At 25.8% G+C, this 24259-nt stretch overlaps 2 protein-coding genes across 2 annotated transcripts; both read right to left on the reverse strand.

The window, feature by feature from the left end:
• Nucleotides 1–180: 180 nt before the first annotated feature.
• LOC145836643 (transcription initiation factor TFIID subunit 9B-like) lies at nt 181–5872 on the reverse strand. Its single transcript, XM_082944433.1, has 3 exons — nt 5842–5872; nt 1793–1887; nt 181–513 (listed from the first exon to the last, which is right to left on the reverse strand). Exons 1-3 carry the CDS (start codon nt 5870–5872, stop codon nt 181–183), a joined length of 459 nt encoding a protein of 152 aa, XP_082800559.1.
• A 9647-nt stretch (nt 5873–15519) lies between these two features.
• On the reverse strand, nt 15520–22174 carry LOC145848108 (tetraspanin-8-like). The gene is made up of 7 exons (XM_082953823.1): nt 22092–22174; nt 20822–20960; nt 19946–19998; nt 19513–19662; nt 19112–19234; nt 16031–16117; nt 15520–15920 (listed from the first exon to the last, which is right to left on the reverse strand). Exons 1-7 carry the CDS (start codon nt 22140–22142, stop codon nt 15663–15665), a joined length of 861 nt encoding a protein of 286 aa, XP_082809949.1. The 5' UTR covers nt 22143–22174; the 3' UTR covers nt 15520–15662.
• Nucleotides 22175–24259: the final 2085 nt, after the last annotated feature.

The following is a 24259-nucleotide window of genomic DNA, read 5'->3' on the forward strand; positions in this document are numbered from 1 at the left end:
ATTAAGCAAATCGGGCCAAGTGTCAAAGGTGCAACTGCAATTTATCTTCTTAACCATCATTACTGCAAAAATGTTCTGATCCTTTTACAAGCGATCTAACCTGTGTAAACTGAATTTATTAAATAAAGAGACAGCGTCTTGGTGGGCATGATCACCTGGGGGTTGACAAACTCATTGTTGCTAGTGGCAACCTCCAAAACTTGGGTTCATGAAACTGGGCGGTTCCCCTGAAGCAGTAGGGGGAGGTATTGGCAGCTCGACTTCCATGTTCCTGTCCTCGACCAGCTGGTAGTTCTTGGAGTACAAAGTGTAGCGGTCAGGAGGCAGCCTCAAACCCTGGTTGTATTTTAACGCTGGTAAGCTTGTTGAGTTCTTCTTCCTGGCTATTTCCATGAGCTTTTCCCTGGACACTACCTTGAAGGATCTTTCTTTAGCTTGCCTTTCCACGAATAGCATGAGGTCCTTGTGGGAGATATTGGTCCTACCTGCATGATTTGCGTTACTTTCACTTTCCTGTGAGTAAGAACATTTAGTACTTTTCAAAGTATTGTTTGATACACCACATTTATTTTTAAGTAAATTAAAGTTAAAAATTACTTAAATATAAACAAGCTTGCCTAGCTTTGTAATCTATTTGTTTTATTTTTAACTTTGATTAACTAAGTTATGTAAAATGTTCAAAAAATTATATGTACTAGAACTTAATATGCAGTACATACCAAGCTAGTACAAACGGAAACACCTACAGTATTTTACAGCACTAATATTGTATTTTTGAGTTATTAAAACCACAAGTGATATACAGGGTTGCTACTCTTTCAATCAAAAAAGAATATCCTGAGTGACCGAAAACTGTCCTGAGCTTTTTCAAATTCTTAAAGATTTTTTATTAAGTATATAAAATCATAAGAAATCAAGTTCTTGGACAATATTGGTTATATAATAACAAAATATTGAAACTAATTTAACTTAATCTCATAACCTAGAAAAAGCCTCTTGAGTTTTTATAAAAAGCAAAACTTTTTTGAGTCAGCTTGAGTTAAAAAGAAAATTCAATACGTATTAAGTTATTCTGAGTTTGTGGCAACCCTGTTGAAAGGATAAAAACTGAACGTTATTGATTTGAAACTAAAATTAATATTTATAAAGAAAGTTTATATTTTTTCAATTTTTAAGTATATAAAAACTTTAACTTAAGAAATTTTATCTTATTGTGTTAAACATGATACAATTTCATATTGATTAAATTTTGTTGTCAAAAGTTCATATTTTTACTTACTGTTTTTTTTTAAATATTATAAACAAAATAAAAGTTAAAACAGTAACAGTTTAAAATTAAAGAATCCATTTACCAAAAAAAAAACATAAGTAAAAATTTTTGAAAAATTTTATAGTCAAATGTTAATGAAAATTACAACTAATTCATTTTTTTAATATTAGTAAATAAAAAAATCCTAAAAAGTTCAGGATGCATTTATTGCAATTAGTAATATAAATTTATTTCTATCTTACTACTAAATTACAAGGTTACTGTTAAACAAAGAAAATTTTTAACAGTTACCAAACAACTATTTACCTGATGAAAACAAATGATAAGTTTATAACATTCCAAACTTGTCTTATCTGATAATATTTAAATTAATACTTACTATCAATATCATCAGGTATTACAAAAAATATATGTACTTTCTTACTTAACAGTAAATAACAATACTAATATTTACCTGCAATACCAAACCATGAGAACCAAAAACTAAACATATTATCGCATACTAATGATAATACTGCTTACCTTCATTATCTCAGTGCAGTACTCATAAGAGTGCTCGAACAACTGATTCACCACTTTAGGATCATAATCCTTAATACGGGATTCTTTCAGGATTTCTGTGATGAACTATGCTTGTTTCGGCACCAACCCATTCTTTTTCTTGCTGTCTTGAGACATTTAAGACTTAAAAAAAAATTTGTTAAATTGACTTATGTTTTAGTTGATAATTTCTATCAGTACGAGAAAGCAACTATACACATAAAAAATTGGTTTTTTTTTGATTTAGTGTTACTTTAAAATAAAATTATTATTTTTGTTAATTTTTCTTAAAAAATACTGCTTAACTATTTTGTAGTGTTAATTGCATTATAAAATGTTAGTTATGTGTTATTATTTTTCACCAATGCAATTAATCAAGTTTGTAATTTTTACAACTTTAAGCAAGTCTTTAATATTAAAATAACTAAATTACAATTTGTAGGATTTAATTTTGATTACCTACATGATTAATAAGTTTATAGTTTGATTCTATAAACAAGAATAGACATCAAATTCTTGTTATAAAATGTTTTTTAAATTTTATAACTATAAATATCAAATTTAAGCTAACATCTAAAATTGTACATAAGTTTATTAATAACGCATCAACTTAAAATAAAAAAAGTGGTAAGTGTCAAAAATGCATAGAGCGTCACTTTTGCATGGAGCAATACTTAAGCAGGAACTAACTTAAGTTTTAAAAAAACTCCAAATTTGGAATTAAGTAGCAAACTATTTTTTTTCCTTATTGTTATTAATTATTTATTGAATTGAAATTTATTGCTATTGTTATCAGTTTTATGATTTTTACTAATTAGAATATTTAAAGCTGTGCAAACATGAGAACTAATCAGATAGAAAAGCCACTTATTTTGCTATAATTTTACACTTATTTTGCTATAACTTTATATTTTTTAACTAAATAAGTGATTAATTTTTAAGTTAAGAAACTTATAACAAAATATTCATTTATTACTTAGCTATAAAAGTTATTAGTAATTCTAGTATTTGAGTAATTATGTTGAATTCTTTTAGACCTTAAATAGAAAATTTTTTAACTTTTTTGCTTATTTTTACATCATGTCATATTAATTATATAAAACTATAGCCAGCTGCACCCATGAGTAGTTTTATATAAGCTAAATTGTTATTTAAACTTTCTAAACAGTATCCATCATTAATTTGTTAAAACTTTATTGAACAAGTGAGCTAAGTCTTAAGGTGGCACTACTGCATAAGAAATAATTGCCTAAAACAAATACCAAAAAACTGTATAGTAATAAATTGACTAAAATTCCAATGAAAAAAAAAACATAAAACTCATTGAAAAAACAGATTTTAAAGTTGTTAAAACTAGCCTAAGGTTACTAAAAACAATCAATATTGGCCTTTTGAAAATATCCTTTAAAGGATTTGAACTAAACTGAGTTTTTCTTAACATTAAACTAGCATGAGTTAGATTTAGTACTATGCCACTAACTAGTAAGTTTGTGGCAACCCTAGTAAACACTGTTTTAAACTATCATTTTTTTAGTAATAAAAAACTAGAAGACTTTATACAAAATTTCACTATTTTTTTATAAAAGACAAAATAAGTTATAAAATTGTAGTCACTCTTTTTTGAAAACCCACTAGTAGAAAGAAATATTTTAACACTCATAACTATGGTCAATGGATTGGTGTGGAGAAAGACCTTTTGGTCATTGAGCCTCACTTAAAATATTTTGTAATAATTTTTGAGCAGATTGAATAGTAATATAGTAATAGTAATATGAATGAAACTTTATGAATAACAAAATAAATTTTGTTTTTATTTCTATTTAAATTAAATTGTAATAACAAATTCAAAAGAAAAAAAATGTATTTTAAATCAGTTTCTGCTAAATTTAACCAGGAAAGAAAAAAAGAAAGAAAAATGTGAACATCCACAACTATGGTTAATGGATTGGTGTGGAGAAAGACCTTTTAGTCATTGAGCCTCACACAATACATTTTATAACATTTGTTGAGCAGTTTTAATTGAAACAATAAAAAAGAAACTTAAGATCAATGAAAAATTAATATTATTACTATTACTGTTAAAAAATATAGGTTTAATCATTTGCTAACAAAAGATCCTAGTGAAGTAACTTCACTGGAATATAAATAAAAACAAATTGTACAGTAATCTTCCTTTACTGTACCAACATATGTTTCTGTGTGTTAACGAATCAACACACTTCAACTAAGTTCTGTAAAAAAATAATTACTGTAATGAAAGAATAGAAGCATAGAGTAAAGTAGGTGTATACATGTTTATATTTAAATAAAATATTTTCTTCAGATAATAGTTAATAATAGGTAAAATACTTAATATTAAATCCGACTGTTATAAAACTATATAATAGTTTTGATTATTAAGTCTAAAATAAGTAAAATACAAATATATAACAGTCGGATTTAATATTAAGTATTTTACCTATTATTAACTATTATCTGAAGAAAATATTTTATTTTACTATAAACATGTATACACCTACTTTACTCTATGCTTCTATTCTTTCATTACAGTAATTATTTTTTTACAGAACCCAGTTGAAGTGTGTTGATTCGTTAACACACAGAAACATATGTTGGTACAATAAAGGAAGATTACTGTACAACTTGTTTTTATTATTACTATTATTAATTAATAGTTTTTTTTTACTACAATTTAAATTATTTTAACCATGGTTGATAGTCTACATGAAACCATAGTCTAACATGGGTACTGAACCGTCGCCTTACTTAGAATTCAATATTTTAGACCATGTGCATTCTACAAGAGCGACCAAGAATATGCAATATATAGGTTAACAACACAACAAAAAGGGAGAAGTGCTAAAATTACTATTAATCATAAACTGTAAAGCATAACATGTTTTAAAACTTTCTATAGAGGTTCTTTTTATGTGCTTATTAATAAGTAAATTAGTATTGTTTATTAAATGATAAGAAAAAAAGTGCTCAAATAGTTTGGTCTAAGGACCTGGTGTACAAAGGAACCTTTTGGTTATCGAGTTGTACACCACATGCTTATAAAGTTTCTTACGAGCTACTACACATAGTTGTTTTTTATCATTTAAATATTTAACAGGGTTGCCACTCTTTGAGCCAAAAAATCTTCCCTGAGTGACCAAAAATTTCCCTGAGTAACCTTAAATTTCCCTGAGTTTCCCTGAGTATTTTTCAAATCTTAATTTTTTTTTTTCTCTTCTAACACAAATTATTAATACCTCATTCTCATTTTTCATCTTTAATAATAAAAGGAAGGCTGTATGTGTATGCTTCTGCATTAAATTTATGAAAAAAACTGTTTTCAAAAACTCAATCTTAAAAGGTTTAAACCAATTAAAAATTAAAAACTAAATTTTTGCACAACTTTGTGTAAACTTGTTAGTTAACTTTCTACATAAAAGAATAAAGTTTAATTTGTTTGACATTTTAATTGACAAAATTTAATTATATATAATAATAATTTCACATGAAGAACTCACTTAAATGCATACATAATAACTTCATTATGACTTGTATGTCTTTCCTAGCAACTGTTCTGAATGCAGTAAATAAAACTTAAAAGCTTAACATTATTGTAAAAAAACCTGCAAAAAGAAAGTTTAAAGAAATAGCTCAAGAAATATCTCATATCAAAGTACAACTTAATACCTAACAACTGATACAAAATAATCTAAAATTATTTTTTTTTATGTCTTTTAGATGTTCATACACAATCTATTTTAAATAGCTGAAAACATAATTTGTATTTTAAAACAATTTCACATTACCTAATAAAAAAATCTTAATACTGTTTTTTTAAGTATGCAATTTCTAAATCAATAGTTTTAATTTTATTTTCAAGTTTATTTGCGTTGTCCTTAGCAGCTATTCCTCTTGCTAATAATTCTTTCATTGCTTCTAAATCAGACTGTTTGTTGGCATCTGCAGTATATTTGTCATAGTCTTCATTCAAACATTTGAGTTGCTTTGTAAGTTTACTTTTTTGTTCTCCTAACTTGCGCAAAGCATCACCTTTATTTGGAACATTTTTAGCAAAGCGCTGTTGCTCAAGATATGCTAAATATTGGGCCCTAGAAGATTTTACAAATTTAAACAATTCAGAACTTAGTTCAACTGTGCTTGGTTCTAGACTGTTTGCATATAGATGATCTTTGATCATTCTTCGGGACCTTATTGTCATCTCTCCCATATTAGTTGATATTACTTCCTTATTTAAGCTAAAGCCCTGTTCAACACTTGCCTGGCCATTGTGAAGCACAACAACAGCCTCAAGGACTCTTGTTAACCTCTATTTTTTTAACAAAAGTAATACAACACTAATCTGTATTCATTTTAATTTTTTTTACTGAAAACAAGTAGTTGTAAACAAATAACAAACAACTTTATTATTTAAAAAATAAGAACTAATAGTACAACATAGTGTTTTTTAAACTACATAAGTAACTAAAAATAAAAAGTTTATTAGAACTTTTCAATGAATAGTTAACAACAACTTTCATTTCTCTAAACTGTTTGATTTTACTTAAGTAAATATAAATTTAAAACTTAAAAAAACTACAATGTTAATACTAAGAATATTGAAGAACTAGCCGCAAGGCTAAAAAAATTCTAAATAACCACTTAAATAATAAAAATTACTACTTTTGAACAAAATATTGAAACTGGATTATCTAAACCTCATTCTAGATCTAGAAAAAAATTTCCCTGAGATTTTCAAAAACTTCTCTGAAATTTAGAGAAAAAATCAAAACTTCCCTGAGTTTCCCTGAGTTAAAAGAAAAATGCCAAAATTCCCTGAGTTTCCCTGAGATTCCCTGAGTTTCCCTGAGATTTTCTACAGTTTGAAAATTCCCTGAGATTCCCTGAGTTCCCTGAGTGTGTGGCAACCCTGATTTAATAATAAACAATAAGTTAAACAAAAACGAAAATGAAAGAAAATAAAACTAAACTGAATTTTGTGTTTAATAATGTACTATGAATCTTGTTTAGTAACATATGAAATAAAAAAATATATATTACTTTAAATTAACTTTTAAAAGTAGATAACAACACTAATAACAAACGTGTGAATACTTGAATTTTAGGTTACAACTTCTTTAAAGAAAGTAAAATGAAATACGCTGAAATTTTTTACAAACATTTTTTTTTATAACTAATTTTGTTTAAAAGGTAATTTTGATTTTATTTAATAATTTAACTCGAACAGTAAAAACATTTTACATTTGAATAGTTAAATAAACTATTGTAATCTTTTATAAGAGTTTTAAAGAAGTGATTTTTACAATAACTGAACTTAACTTTTATAAAATATGAAGATAAATATTAAGATTTATGCTTTTAATAAGAAAAAAAGGATAAAAAATTATAATAATTTCAACAATAATGATATTAAGAACAACATATTTCATTCTATTTTAAAATATTCTCTTTTTTTTTCTTTTTTTTAATACTTGTCCAAGTCTAAAACTGTAATAATAGAAAGCAAGCAACGCTTGCAAACATAAAAAAGAAGAATTTTTTCTTTAATTTCCTCAAAAAAAAAAAAAAAATTTAAACTCAAATTTGCTTGAAACAGTTATCTTAGCTTACTATTTAAATACTTTATTTTCAGCTAAAGTAAAAACATCTATAAATATTTTTTTACATTTGCATGCTATAAAAGAAAAAAAATTGTAAGCATAAGAAAAAAAAAGTTTTTAAGTAATTTGAACTTAATTCAAAATAGTAATCTTAAAGAATAATCTTGAAATATAACCAAATAGAAAATGCTTAAACCTAGACTAAACCAATGTTACTGTAACCAAACAAATCAACTTCCAAACAAAAAAAAAAAAAAATTTGGATATTAAATGACAAATACTATTAACTCCTTAAACAAAGTAAACAGACGAGTAGGAATGATCACTAATGACCTTGAGAATCACTATTTAAAAGTTAACTTTTAAGTTCATCCTGGAACTTCACAAAATGACTTATATTTTTTAAATATAATGGTAACTAAAGATCCAGCACAACAAGCCATATCTAACATTGCTGATAAATAAAGAATTAAAGATCAAATATAATGCTTTTTCACTTAAGATATGTCTGGTTTTATATAATACACCCAATGTTTTTTGTAATTTTGTTTTTATAGCTTCTATGTGTTGTGTCCATTTTAAATTTCTGTCTAAAATTATTCTAAAATATTTATAGCTATCTGTGTTTGTAATAACTGTTTTACCTATTTTAACATTAAGTTCTATATTTTTCCAAAAACTATTTTTTGATTGTTGTAGAATCATGCTTCTGGTTTTATTAAAGTTTAATTTAAGTTTGTTTCCCATAAGCCAATCTGATACCTTTTTTAGTTCTATGTTAAAAGTTTTACTGTCATTTAGGTATGTGTCTTTTTTGAATGTTTTGTATAACATTGTATCATCTGCAAAGTTTAGGACTTTAAGACTAGTATTATTTTGTAAGTCATTTATGTGTATTAGGAATAACAACGGTTCTAATACTGAGCCTTGCGGTACCCCAACTTCACATTTTTACAGGTTGACTCATATCCGCCAAAGCAAACAAACTGTTTCCTTTCATCTAGATATGAACTGATTAGTAGATGCATATTTCCTCTCACACCATAACATTCTAATTTCCTTAGTAAGATATTTTTATCTACACTATCAAATGCTTTACTTAAATCCAAAAAGACTGCACAAACTGGGTTTCCTTTATCAAAATTTGACAGAGCCCCTTCAACAAATTCAGACAAGGCTAAAGTGGTGGAATTATTCTGTTGAAAACCAAACTGAGAATTATTTAGAACTTTATTTTTAGAAAAAAAAAACTGTACAGGCGACTATAGATTACTTTTTCAAATATTTTATTTAATTACTTAGTTTTAATCACTTATTCTCACACTAATATAGACTGTTGAGCAACAAAAAATGCTCAAAAATATTGGTCCAAGAACTTGGTGCACAAAAAAAAACCTTTTGGTTATTGAATCATACACTATAACAGTTTAACCTCATGTCCAGGACATTTTTTTTAGTTGTTGTAACAGTTGTTAGAAAAAGAATATGTATGAAGAAATCACAGTTATAGATATGCAACTAAATATTAAATACAAAAAATATATTAAAGAAAAAAGTTTAAATAAATCTCACTTAAAAATAAATAAAATGTTAAAGATAGTAAAAGATAATATTGACAATTGAAACCACAACCTATCATGAGTTACATGCCATTTCCCCCTTACATTTCAATTTTTTGGATCATTTAAACTTACATTTTTCATACCTTTTCTACAAGAGCAACCATAAAAATTAAACATGTTACTCAATAAGAAGGGATTATAAATATAAATTAATTTTAGTAGAGGGCACAACCTTATAGAAGCTTTTACTGTATACTCTATAAAATGACAATAACTTGAGATATAAGATGTTTGTGCAGTACTGCTTTTTTTTATTCATTCTCATAAAAATCAAAAATATTAACTATTTTACAAAAGACTATACTTTCCAATAAAAATATAGTAATCTTAACATTAAACTCTAAAACTTTCTACTTTCGGGCATCCCCTACAACATAAATTAATTTTAAGCTCTTTTAATTTTTTTTGAATAAATACCCTTATCCAAATATAACTGTTCAAAATATAGATATAATAAAATAGATTTCTTGGCGCCTTCTCACCTTTCATACTTTTCATTCACCTTCCACATACACACACACATTCACTTAACATATATTAATATAATTATATATCCTAAGTAACATATAGTTTTATTCATTTATTATTTATATCTATTTCACACAAGTCACTTTCTATTCTCTGAAATTTCCTATATTCCTTTTACCATCCGACTATAATTCTTCACACCTTTATATGTTAAGTTCCAAGTTTAGTTGGAAGCCTGTATTCAAATCACAGATAAACCGTGCTTTTTTACCTACTACGCCCAAGAGAGCTAGTAGGTTTTTTACTGCAGGTTTATACTTAGCATATGACTACCTTGTTGTTTTACATTTTAACTTTCATATATAACACAATTTACTTATTTAATATTTAAAATATCTGTATGGGATATTTAAATTAAACAGCCGACTCCTACTTTACCAATTAATTATTTTATTAATTACAAAATACAACATATATTTAATTTAGGTCATTATGATTTTATGTATGTCGCTGTAGATTAATTATCGGTCAGTACATTGTAAGCCCAATAACAATTTTGTTTTTTGCGTTTTGTTTTTTCTTAAAGTTTAATTTTTTCATTTTAGATTTTTACATTTGAACTAAATCTGCTTCCTAATTCTATATAAATTTGATTCAATCATTACAAACATTCAATATATAATATACATGTTACATCGAGTTTCTGTGACTTTTATTGCCTATAGCGTCGTTTAGTTTTATTAAACATTATTGATTCACTAACTAATGGCTAATGTTTTATTTTTGTTAAAAATAGATTACATAAAAACTAAATTAATGTTCTTTGCAATACAAATTAAATAGTTTGAATAACCTCATTTACATCGAGACGTAATTATTAGTTGTAACGAATGTATTTTTCATTAGTTAACAACAATAATATTTGAATTAGTTATCTTTCCCATTAACGTGAGTTGTTTGTTTATATAATGTATTGTTGTGTAATTTAGCTTACTTTACTTATTTTAGACTTAATAATCACAAATATTATATAGTTTTATAACAGTCGGATTTAATATTAAGTATTTCACCTATTAATAACTATTATCTGTAGAAAATATCTTATTTTAATGAAAACATGTATACACCTACTTTATTCTATGCTTCTATTCTCTCATTACAGTAATTATTTTTTTACAGAACCCAGTTGAAGTGTGTTGATTCGTTGACACACAGAAACATATGTTGGTAGAATAAAGGAAGATTACTGTATAATTTGTTTTTACTTATCCAAATATATATATAAAATAAATCAAAGATATATTTCAAATAATCAAAATTAAGAACAATAAGACAATCTTAATTTTATTTTGCTGACGCAGCAAATATGCAAATGACTCGCTAATTTGTTAAAACCATTTGCAAGTTTTTCAAGCTACCCTGCTTTGACTGGTTTCATGTTTCCAGGTAACCCCTGAAAATGAAAAAAAAAGAATAAGATTATTTACTAAAAATGTTTTTTATAAAGTTGAACCGGTTATTTGCTAAATTTTAAATAATGAATGTTGAATTTATTACATAGAACTATTAGAAATAATAATTTTTACCTTTAGCTTAAGCATCTCTTCAAGTCAGCTGAAAAAAATAATCTAAAACTTAACTATGATGTCAAAAAGAAAAAATATTTTAAGGCTTCACTGTTGTAGTGGTAAAATATTTATTAAGTTACTTAAAATTACCATTTTTAAATGCTATTTAATGTAAATAAATTTTGTTTGTGCATCGTATATGAACTAGTAAGTACAATTTTACTACACATTTTTAAGTTTAATTACTTAAGTTTAATTATACTTAATTTATTGTAAAAATCAAGTTTGATAAAGTAATGCATATTACTTTAAACTACATAGTAATTGAATATTTAGTTTAAAATTGCAAGGTCAACACAAATACAATAACTTTTCTTTGATTCTTACAGCTTACCAAAAACTTACCATGCTATGTTAACAACTTGACGACAACATTAGTTTAGTGAAACTTTTAATTAAAATATTTTAATTTTGTGTTTTTTACATATATATATATATTTAATTACTTATTTGTAGATGTGTCAACCACTATGTTTAGATTTTGTGATGCGATGGTAACATAGAGTTTACAAAACCAACATTAGGCCCCTACATCTACAACACCAGGAAACTCATGTAGTTATCTTTTTATGATGTTTTAATATTGTTACTTATTTTAAAAGTTTATAGTTTATGAGTCTACCACAGGGTTAAACCTTAAAATGTTAAACTCAGAAAGTTTTAAACATCATCGTTAGTACCCTTACACCATCAGGCTACACATTTAATTATTAATCAAATAAAGTTTTATTCTTTGTATAAGTTTGAGCATTATGTTTTTCAAGAGACAAATGAGTTTTATTTTTTAAGTTAAATTGCTTTACAAAAATATATATAAACAAGAGATATTGATATGTAAAAAAAAAATCAAGATTCAAACGGACATTATTTCTAGTTGTATCTTATTTTTTGTGTTTTTTTTTACAGTTTTAATTATTTTATAATACTATTTCCTAATTTAAAGACTAACTGAATTGTATTAAACTAACTGTAATATGTTTGTTTCAAATATTGGATTTGATACATAGTTTGTAACTTTATAATTTTTTTTTCGATCCCTATAGCTTTAAATTATTTAAACACAATACAGTGTAGTTTATTCTAAACATAATACTTTTGTATAACTAACTTTTAAGTTTGACTTTTATATTTTAAGAAGAAAATAATAATTTTGTACACAGCGTTTTTCGGCTAAAAATTGCGTACTTAGTTCTATAATAAACAATTAACTTCACCGCACGACCAACAACAACAGCATCCTATGAGACAACCTACGACCAGTTTCGTCCTTTTTAGGACTCATCAGGCAGGCATAGTCGCAAGAAACCGCTGTTGTGATCTTAACCAAGCGGGGTTAAGTGCATATGCACTGAAGCGACCGTTTCTGGGTAAAGTCCGAAAAATTGACGCAGCCTAATTGTTCACAGCCCAATGTCTAAGACATTGTCAGCTTAATGTGAGATTTTAGTCTCTACGCTTAACTCTATAATAAACTAAAGAAATCAAAATAAGCAAATCAAAATTAGTAAATAACTTGTCTCAATAATATAAACACATATTTAATAATATGTAAGTAAATTAGTCAATTAAATAGTTTTAGTTAAGATAACCAAGCTAAAAATCAAAGATTAATAAAAAATAAATATAATTTTGAAAACAAACTAGCAGCTAACGTGAACAACTATTTTACAATTTTATAAAAAAAAAACAAATTGTAAAACTACGATTTTTCTAATGTTCTATAAATAAAAACAATTTTCAAATTAGTTAATGGTTTCCAATTTAAAAAGACATTTTTTGGAGGTGTAAAATAATTTCAAAAATAGTTTTCTAAAACACTTTTGATTGACTAACTTTAAACCAAAAGTTTCCTTTTTTAACTGTGTCGCTTTCGTAATTAACTTTTATAAAGTTTAAACTTTTTCTAAAAAAAAAAACAACAACCACGTTTTTGTAAAAAAAAAAACTATAAACTAAACTTTATTTGATAGCAAAACGTTAACAGATAGATGATATGGAATTTAAGTAAACTTTTTGAAAAGAAAACATAATTGTCCAGCACAAGACGTTATGTATTAGGTATCGAAGTGGTGTGCGACTGGATAACTGAATGTTTTTTCATGCCAGAGGTCCTTGAACCAAATATTTTGAGGCCTTTTATATACATATATTCTATCGATTTTAACTACGTTTATTCCAATGTTTTTCAGGGGACGTACAGGAAACCAATTAAAAAAACTCCACTGCAATACAAATAAAAAAAATTTATTACATATAAGCATTAACCTAATTATAAAAACTTTTAACTAATCGGAAAACAACATTCATAAAGAAAGATAGTAAAAAAGTAACAAGCTTAAAAAAAACTAGTTTTCTTTATGTTTCTTTTGTTGATAAAAATAAGTTAACTGCTAAGTAATTATTAACAAACGTTTTTTTTTATTCTATCCAGCTTATTCAATGGGTAAAGAAGCAATAAAAAAAGAAAAATATAAAGTTAATAGTCCTTAACAAAAAAAAAAAAGTATACATTTTTCACTTAAAAATTTGTACAAAAAACTACTTGAATTTATATTTATTACTTTTAATGGCTTTTACTTTCGTCTAATCATTTGAATTTTTTGGACAGCTTTCAAATAAATTAGAAACATAAATAAAATCAGAGATAACATGGTATCAAAGTAAAATAACTTTCTATTTTCATTTATATATATATAGTTTATTAACAACAAAAAAACGCTCAAAATATTTAGTCCTGGGACTTTGTGCACGAAAAAAACCTTTTGATTATCGAGTCGTACACCACTTGGATACCTTTTAAAGTCTTTTCAAGGACATATATCCTAAATAAGTATAATAATATACTTTTAAATATAGATTGTGCTAAAATTATAAGAATACAGACATTAAAAAATGCTTCAGTATCTAATTTCTAGCTATCAATTAAGCAAACTTTAAGAAATTTTATAATTTAAAAGAAAACCTAAAACATTTATACTAATAGTGAGCAACGTACGGCCTGCAGGTTGGATCAGGCCTGCAGAGTGAAAATGACCGACCCACGAATTTTTACAAAACTTAAGTTAATGCGGCCCACAAAAAGTAAAACTGCGGCCCGCATGCATTTAAATCTGCCACTATAAACCAATTTTCGTAATTTACACTAGATATTCTGGATTTGAATTGAAAAGGAAAAAACGCTTTCGGAACTTTACAGCAGATTTATAAATTTTGTTGTAAAAAAGCATATAGAACAAAGACTCTATCGAAATAGATTGGAAAGTTGAGTAATTTTCTTAAATTGATTGAAGTTTAAATGCTCCTGCCTGTCAAAGACTAAAATTTTTCCACATCTAGCCAGCCGACTAAAAATGTTGCTCATCCCTAATGTATAATATTCATCAAACTTGTAAACAAACTAAATACTGCAAGTTAGGTACAGTTTTAATAAATAACCAAAGTTTAATGTCTAAAAAAGGTAAAGGGTTAGAATTCGTTATCAAAACAAAGGTATCAAACATTTCCTGACATTGAAGTAATTTGAAAACTAAAAAAACATAAATGGAAATGCTTAAATGCGGTGTTATAGTTTTTTTTTCAAATATTTTTTTTTTTGTTTTAGTAAAGTTTTTTTTTTTATTTAATTAGCTTACTTGATACCGTTCCTTCAAGTTTAAGCTTTTATAAGATTATTTTTATAATTAGTTCTGTTTGACACAATACTAACAAAAAAGTCAAAATGACCAACTTCAAAAAATAAAATAACTTTAATTACTACTTAATATGAAAAGTATAACTATTTTTACATAAAATTACTTGCTTTAGTTTTTTCTTCTTATTTTTAATTAAGGCCGTATTTTATTTTATGCTCTTTTGTTAGACTATTTACAAACTTCTTTATAAAATCTAAAAAAAAATGCCATTTTTTTCTTACTAGATCTTATAACAGTTTTTTTTGTATTCTGTGTTAACAAAATAATGAAAAGTTCAAACAAATTATGTTAAAGCTGCTTTTGTTATGAATTTTAATGTTGAGCAAGTCGTAATTAATGTCTAGAATTTCTCACACTATAAATTTGTTTATTGTTAAAACTTTTATAAACAAATATTATTACGGAAAAACCTTTGAGCCAACAAAAGAAATAAAAGGAGTGCTAAAGTTGAAAAATAAATATTTATTTCAATTACACGTTTGCAAAACTCAAAAAACTCATTGTTGTAAAGTTTTTTAGTGAAGATACAAACTTAAATTACTTTTAATTATTTTTTAAAAACAACATTAAGTCTATTAATGGAACTTGTGTATTGAAATTATAGGTTGTAATTTTTTTATTTTATTTTAAACTAAAATAAGGTTTCAAACAAAATATTAAAACTTAGTGCAATATAAACATTATGTCACTGCGTCTAAAAAAGCAGTTTCGAACGTCGAGTCAAAAATAGTTTAGTGAACTGCAATATATTTTAAAATAAACACAAATAAGTCGCAGTTGTTCATAAAAGTAAAGTTACAGTGATTATTATTTTTGAATTATTGTATTTACGGTTCCACGTCATATCCTGCGTTTGAGTACGGCCTTGGTCCGCTCGAATACCCCCTTCGTGGCGAACCCTGCTGGTTGCCATGGTAACGACGAGGGGACCTCCCGTTGTCATCGTATCGCGCCCTATTGTTTCTTCTGCGGGGGCTCTCCCTACGTTGAGACACTCTCTTCTCTTTTCTTATTTGATCCGCCTCCACCTGGTTTCGACGGTTCACGTCTTTCACGAGCAGACACGCGACTACCACTTGTAAAAGCTGCGTCAAAACACAAAGCTTCAAGAAATGTTTTTGTAAAAACACTAAAAAACTAAACGTACAAAAATAAAAATTAAAACAAAAATTAGGTTAAACTAAATGTTTTTTACCTCAACGAAAAGCACAGTGGCTGTGATAGCTATCAAAGCGTACTTGTTGTTTGCAACCCATTCAACTACTGTGTCGTAACATCCTTGCTGTTAAAGTTTTTACTATGTTCCACAATAAAAGTTACAGATTGATTTTTCAAATTTTCTGGGGTCTTAAAGTTTAAAAAAGTAGACCTTAGATAGAAAACTACATAATAGAAAAATGCATTTAAGTTTTATTTAAAATTCTAGAACAGGCATTTATACATTGACTTACTAGTTTACAGGCGGCAAACACTTTATTCTGCGGGCTATATTAAAAAAAAGTATTTTTCGGGTAGGTATAACTAAAGCAAGTGCTCAAAGGCCAAGCAGTCTTGAAAAATAACTATGCTATAAAAACAAAGTAAAACGCTTTTTTACAAACTGTTTTCATGCTATAACCACATAGCGGGCGTAAGATTTCTACTAAATGGGCCGCAGTAATTGTCCACCCCTAGCCTCGTTATATTTCAAAATTAGAAAAGTTATAGTGAAAAATAAAACAATTATTTTCGTAAAATTTTTAGCTTATACTTAATAATATTTTGTTTGTTAAAAAAAAATCTATAGCATTATTTTATCATTATCTATAAATACAACGAATTTGTTTCTTAGTTATGCTTTTAAGTTACTAAGTAAAAATCATTTTTAAATTTGCTTTCATAACTAAAACTGCTTTTAATGTTTTTATTAACTTCTTATAACTTTTTGTTATTTAAATTTAATTTCTATTAATAAAAAACTAACTTCTAATAAGGTAAAGATTGTTTAAAAAACTACCTTTTTAAATGTTTAAGATTTAAGCAAGTAAGAAACCACTTTGCTATTTTGTAGTTATATTTTATAACAAGTTTTTCAGTTTTAGTAATTATAATCTGTAATTGAAACTAAAGGTGTTGAAAATAAGGCAAACAAAAGAACAAAGGAACAAACAAAAGAATTATTTATTGACAACTTTGAAAGAAAATGCTGTTTATTCATAAATAAGTAAATATTTGAACATTTTGTTTTGTATTTCAAAATAACTTTGTTAACGTGAGTTTACATTTTTAAACATAAACTACAAGTTTTAGTTACTTTTTAATACTTTTCAATTTAAATACATTTTATTATTTTTAATCATAATAAATTCATAGACTATTTATCAAAATTTTGAGCTAATACATTGTACTAGACTTAATGAAAGTGATAATCTACATTTATTATTAACAAATAATTTTTTTAAACTTTCATGCTTAAAAATTTAAAAGTTTAGATATTCAAGTTTAAAATTGATAGAAAAATAAACTTTCAAATTTTTGTTAGAATTTAAAAATATATATTAAAATAAAACAAAGTTCTATTAAAAACAAGTTCTTTAGAAAACATATGTTTTTAGTGGAGTAAAATACTTATAAAACATACTTAAATCAAGGGAAATATTTTGAAGTACAAAAATAAAATGCTGAAATAATTTTAAATGACCCAATTCAACGCAGTTTAAAAAAAAACAGCCACGGCAAACTCAAACATAAGTAAACAAAGCATTCAGTTGTAAACAAAGTTTTAGCAGCTTATCGCTAACAATAGCGATTACTGGGACAAATGCTGAGTAAAAAGAAAGGTTTGAAGTTCAATCTGCAAAGCCTACCCCGAAAGTTCAACATTTCATAATGGGTTTTTGATAACCCATGATTTTTAAATTAAAACTAAGTTACGTAGTTGTATTAAGTCATGCTTTGTACATGTTATTTGATTAGAAAGGCAAAGTTTTTTTGAAAAACAAAGAGGTTTTTCTGCAAAATAAACAAATAATGTTGAATCACTTTAAGGAATACCTACTGTAACTTTAATTTTAGATAAATATCTATGTAAAACATAGTTCTATAAAACAAATAAATACGTATGATTATCTAAATGTTATTATAAATACTGGTTATTTTAAGTACTACTTGTAGATTATAAAGGCTATTAATTTAAAAACAAAATAAACTTGCTTTATTTTATAAAATGATTATGTACATTTATACACGATACTTTTATTCGTACATTATATACAATTTTAAAAAAGTTCTCGCTAATACAGTTATACCGTACTGCGTACTTTTTATTAAACATTTAAAAAACATTTCAAATCAAAGAAAATGTTGACCACCAACTCTGTTTAAAAATTACGAAGTTTCGTTGCGTCGTAGGAGCGCTGTAATTTTTTCAAACGTAAAAAACTCAAAATGATTTATTATTTATCTCACTTTTCGGATTTTTATACTCTTAACTTCTTTGCTGTCTGCCCAAAGTGATTTCACCAATGCCACGGTCAGAAACGAGCTTGATTTTTTTCGCGGTAAAACTTAAAAGCAAGTTTAAATAAATCTCTTTTAAGTATGCAGGAGACGATAACTTTTTAAACGAAATAGAAATGTTTTTGTTGTAATGCTACTGAAGTTTAATTATTAACAAAAAAATAAAACCATTTTAAAGTAAAAGATAAAACTCGTATTATATCTCCAAATAAAATTAAAATATTTTTTTTTGTAAATTATATCTATTGGTCATGTTTGTAAATTGTTTTTATTGGATTGTGAAATAGCAAAAACTATAGTAAAATATAATTCTAGACTCCAGTATTCATTTATAAAACCTTTTGTAATTCTGTGTAATTGATAACACTTAATTAATATACTTCTCTTAAATATCAAATTTTTACGTATGAAAGGACAATGTTCATTTTGATTAAAGTTGTGTGAACTTATTATGGTGTATAAATTTTCATAATTAGTATATTTTTCTTTATCAGCAAATTAAAAAATGATAGTTAAATGAAAAAAATTATCGATTTATTTTTCAAGTTTCTTGTATATGTGTATTTCATGCTTAAAACATCTTAAACAAATACATTTAAAAACACAAGCTTATAGTTTGATTACATTGATTGTGAGTATAACAACAAGTTATATAAAAAAAGCCTAGACATTGCTTTGTAACCTTATTAAAGACGCATTGAGCGAAATGTAATATTTTTTTTAAATGTAGTATTTTTGTAAATGTAATAAAAAAAATTTAAAAATCACAAAAACTTACCTTGAAGTAGTTATCCAAGTCTTCACCATTCTCGCATTTTGTTTGGTTTTTATAGCACGAACACCTGATATCATCAGTACTTATTAGTTCTGCAGTGACATTTTGAAATCCACAGCACTGGAACTAGATGAAATACATATTTTTAACGAAAAAATTTTAAGCTAGTTCAAGTTTTATCGAAAAGACATAGATATAAAAAAATTTTAAACTTTGTTTCTTCAAAAAAAAAAATCAAGTATAAAAATACTGTCTACCTATAGCTTTAAAACTGACAAAAAACATACCATAATAATTAATTTTCAAAAAGAAAAAGTACTCAACAAGTACACTTTTTGTTTTGTACAAACTAAAATTTTTTTTGAATTTAAAGAGAAAACAAATCTTAAAAGCTTGATATTAACCCTTTCCTGAAGTATGTCTTGAGTTTCTTCTCCGAATGCTTTCCACACATTCAAATCGATAACTTTACTATTTTCAGTTATGCTCGTAAATGCGATGTATATCACGGCAGCGGCTTCAATAAACAAGAACAAACCAACGACTATTATGTACTGTAAAAAAAGTAGTGTTTAAAAATATTTTGACCTTTTTTTTTTAAATAAAGTATATCAGGTAAAAGCTACACACTTAATGATCAAAAAAGTTGTTGTATGTTAACAAAACTGATTAGACATACTTAAAGTTACAATTTAGATCCTGTTTTTAATGTACTAATTTTTTTTAATGTTTTCAATAGTTTTAGGTCAATATGATTGATTCAAAAAAATCTTTTACCTCATATTAGCACCTAGTTGTAAAACAAAACAATTAAGCTTATAAAAAGACATAACTAACGGAAACAAGTAGAATTTTTTTTCTGAACAAACTACCACAAATTCCTACAGCACCTAAATTAATTAAAAAATATTTATAAAAGTAAGAAAGTTACTACCAGTGTTTTAGTAAAAAATAATCTAGACTTAATGATATTATTAACAGCTTTTATCAACACTTGTTTATTGTATACCAATATAACTTTTGTTAATATCGTTAACTATGGGTTTTATGACTATACATCAAAGAACTTATATGTACTGTACTTATTACTTAATCTTATAACATAAAATTATACGAAAAAGCGACTAAACAAATGTAAATAGATTTAACTTAAAACTATTATTATAAACTTAAACTTGTTGTAAATTTAGGAAAATAGGCCAAATAACTGCTTAAGTTGTGAATAATTTAAATAAATCTTTTAACTCTCAAAGACTACTCGCAAACACTATATAATTTTATTTAAAGTAATTTTATATAAGTCTTTCAAGTTTACGTTAATTATATGAACTAAGTTTTTTAATTCTTTTAGTACTAAAAATTAGTAGTAAACTTAAAAATAAAAAATAAATCAAAGTAACTAATTACAAAAAAGTTCTACAAGTATTTTTTAGTTCTAATGTTGTGTCAAAACTCTTAAATATTATTGCAAACAAACTTTTACAAAGTATTTTAAAATATTGTTAACGATTTTCTTTGTCAAGTACGAGGAAACAAAAGCATTATGACGCAGCAAGTAATTACTAACGTTTTTATATGAACTTTTCACCTTACCAACTTAATTTTAAAACATTAAAGTTGCTTGGAAAACATGAAGCATAGAAGCTTTGCGCTTAAAACTTTAATTTTTCTATATGTATAAGACAAACAAATAACAGGTTACAATTTTCTAACCTAATAATGTCAGCAGGCAACCAACAACAATTGTAACTATGAAGATTATTCTGCTAATTTGGACATCTGTTGCTATTTCTTTGATTGGTGAGCCCAATTTCAGCCACAAAGCGAAAAATAAAAGCAGTAAACCTAATACCTAAAACAAAAACAAAAAAATTTAATTAAAGTATAGTTTACTTTTAAGCATATAATATTGTTGTTTATTGAACGAAAAAAAAAACACTCAAATATTTGGTCCAAGGACCTGGTGTACGAAAAAAACCTTTCGGTTATCGAGTCATACACCAGGATACAGTTTAAAGCCATGTCCAGGACAATATATGTTGTATATACTTAAAAATTTTAATAATAGTAAATCTATAAAATTAGTACGACTTTTCCTGATATTAGAATAATAAACTGCAAATATTTTTAATCTATTAAAACTTATCGCCTTTTTTAACAGAGTTTTATTACTGATTGCTGTAATACAAAAAGGAGTGTTTTGCTGACTAAAAATAAACAGGTTTTACTTTTACATGTAACTTTTGTCAACAATGCTGTTGCAATAGTAGTTTTATGAAAAAAACTTTAAGTAATAGTATCTATTTTAATGACAACAAATTTATTATTTCAAAAGTAAATTTTTGTTTTTAACATGAAATAATTAAACTTTTTAAAAAGGATGTTAGATCCTATTGCAGTTTTATCTAAAAAACGAAGTAAACTAAAAGTTTAATTTAGTATAAACGTTAATTTAGCTGAAATTTGTTTTAAGTGAAAATTTTAAGACATTTTTATGCATGATCAGTTTTAAATGCTTTCAACAAAAACACCTCGTTAAATATTATCTTTAAGTACAACAAATTTTTTCCAACTCCTTAGACTATAAGCTTTTATATTTATCGTTTTTAACATTTACTAAAAGGTTGAAACTATATAAACATAAAAAAACTAGTATAAGGAATTTTGCGGCTGAAGTTTTAAGATAACTAAGTTTAATTCAATCTGTTCAAAAAAGTTTTTGTTATAAAATTTAACAAGTAAATTAGTCAAAACTTTATAAATTTAACTAACAAAAATTTTTTTTTGATAAAAATAAGTTTTTATAAATTATACAGATGTTTGAAATTTGGTAAAATAATTTTAAAACTAAACAGTTTAGCCGATTTTAAACCAGTCGTTTTACCAAAATAACGTTTTTGTTTTAAACTTTAAGTTAATCTTAAACTTTTAAAAATCAGTTGTTTCATAGGTTTAGTAAAAATAATAAAAACTGCATTCTAACCACATACAAAATGTTAAGTATTACAAAGAAATATCTTTTGCAGTTATCCATTTTAGATTCCGAACCCTCCTATACCATCGACATGTGTAGTTGAATTGAAGCTTTGCGAAGTTTTTATTATGTACGAACGCAAAATGTAAAACTACATAAATGTAAAAGGACAACAGCTCCTACTAGCGTTGTAACTTTACACTAAATAAACTTTGGCTGAAAACTTTAGTACATAAACCTTTAAACTCTTTTGAATCCTGCATGATGCTTTAATTATTTTACTTTAATGTTCAGTTGCTTTAATTTAATGTTTTTACTTATAAATAGAATAAAATCTTACTTTATAATACACTGAAATAATTTAATTAAATCTTGTTTTATACAGTTTGTTTTATCTGAATAACTATTCAAGTTTACATTTAACTCTTCAAACTATGCTTGGTAAATTTTACTAACCTTTTTTAAGCCATAAAATTTAAACTTGGAAAACATGATTTCGAGTATATTTTATTAGGAGACCTCTAAAACATTTTTTAAAGACTTTTTATGTTTTTTTTTCAAATTAAGACTACTAATAGTTTTGACTGTGTGAATTAAACTTAATCAATAAAAATAGGTAAGAACACGTATTTAACATTTTACGAATTTATCCATTAACAACAAGTTAATAATCTTGAGTTTATTAATTAAAACATATTTTTTTTTTTTGAAAACCATTTATATTATCAATTTATATCATTAACCTGAGTTAAATTTACTATTTTTTTTTAAGTTGTATGCAACTGTTTTTTTTATTGTACTGAAAAAAATTCTTAAAGTTATAAAAGATGTTTTATAAAGCTCAAAATAGTTAAACTGAATAAAAAGGTATGTAAATGAATGACCGTAAGGTTTTTTTAAACATCAGCTACTTGGACCATATTCTTAAATGTCGATTTATTTATTGTGTTCAAAAAATTAAACTCTCTTTAGTCAAAATTAAAACGTAAAGATAAGCTTTAAAAAAAGATATTAGACAAATCAAGTTACATAGTATCTATCATTGTAAAAATCATTTTTTCAAAGCTTAACATAGTTATTGTGTGTGTATAAATGGTTTGTAGCTTGATGACCGTGAGGTTTTTTAAACATCAGCTGCTTGGACTATATTGTTAGATGTCGATTTATTTATTATGTTAAAAAAATTAAAATAAACTCGTTTCAGTTAAATCTTAAGCTAAAAAACAAGCTTTAAAAAAATTGGATGCAATACAAATCGAGTTACATAGTATTAATAAATATCAGTTCTAATGGAAACATATACGACAACCCTTTAGATAAATTGTAATTTCATTAGTTGTAAATTTACTTAAATTTAAAATTTAAATAAAACTTTAATATATTCAATGTCAGCAAAAATTTTATAATTTTCATATTTTTGCATTAAATATTTTTAACAGTTCTTATTAAAATTACTTTACCCAAAACATTATAAAGTCAAAAGATTTTTTTGCTCACTAGCTGGCTAAATTAAATTTTAAGTTATCCAGAAGTTTAACAAAGAGTTGTTTTTTTTTAAATGATTTGTGCCTTTGTGAATAAAATAATAATTACCGATTGACCTTAATCTATTAAATAAAACCTTAAGACATCTATGTCGCGGTCAAGTTCTCTGAATTAAATGGCAACATCAGGTAAGTAACGAAAAGGTGATGAGACGTACTGGGCTCATTGTTATGAAAATCGCCACAAGCCACTGCAGATTTTAATACCTTTGTCATATTCTTGGGATGAATTACGAGTGTATTCCGAATGCTTTGCTCTAGAGAAAGCGTAAAGTTGATCGACATTGAATATTCTACAAAGACTTCTGTAAGTATGACCTAAAAGTCTTAATGAAGAAATCAATGAGTGGAGAAAGCTAACTGATAATCGCCGTAACTAGCGATTTAGGCGATTGCTCAGGTAACCGTTCAGATCCAACCCGCGCACAACTCCCATCTGTTCTAATCCAACCTGATCAATTCAAACCCGACCAATTCAAACCTGAATCTATTCCCATCCGATCAATTCTAACCCGAATCAATTCCTCTCCGAACAATTCCCACCTGAATTAATTCCCACCCGACAGTTCGAACTAAACGGTGATCAATTCAAGTCAAATCACTTTCAACCTTTTTGTTTGTTATCCGTTTAGT

This window comes from Thalia democratica, chromosome 1 (assembly GCF_965202585.1).
Source record: "Thalia democratica chromosome 1, ktThaDemo2.hap1.1, whole genome shotgun sequence".
Taxonomy (NCBI): domain Eukaryota; kingdom Metazoa; phylum Chordata; class Thaliacea; order Salpida; family Salpidae; genus Thalia; species Thalia democratica.

Coding starts and splice junctions, on each gene's coding strand:
- LOC145836643 (XM_082944433.1), bottom strand. CDS start 5,872: ATGTTCCAAATAAAGGTGATGCTTTGCGCAA. Junction 1,888..5,841: donor AAAGGTGATGCTTTGCGCAA/GTTAGGAGAACA, acceptor AGTTCATCACAG/AAATCCTGAAAGAATCCCGT. Junction 514..1,792: donor ACTGCACTGAGATAATGAAG/GTAAGCAGTATT, acceptor TCTTACTCACAG/GAAAGTGAAAGTAACGCAAA.
- LOC145848108 (XM_082953823.1), bottom strand. CDS start 22,142: ATGGATAACTGCAAAAGATATTTCTTTGTAATACTTAACATTTTGTAT. Junction 19,999..20,821: donor TTGCCTGCTGACATTATTAG/GTTAGAAAATTG, acceptor TAATTAATTTAG/GTGCTGTAGGAATTTGTGGT. Junction 19,235..19,512: donor AAGACATACTTCAGGAAAGG/GTTAATATCAAG, acceptor TATTTCATCTAG/TTCCAGTGCTGTGGATTTCA.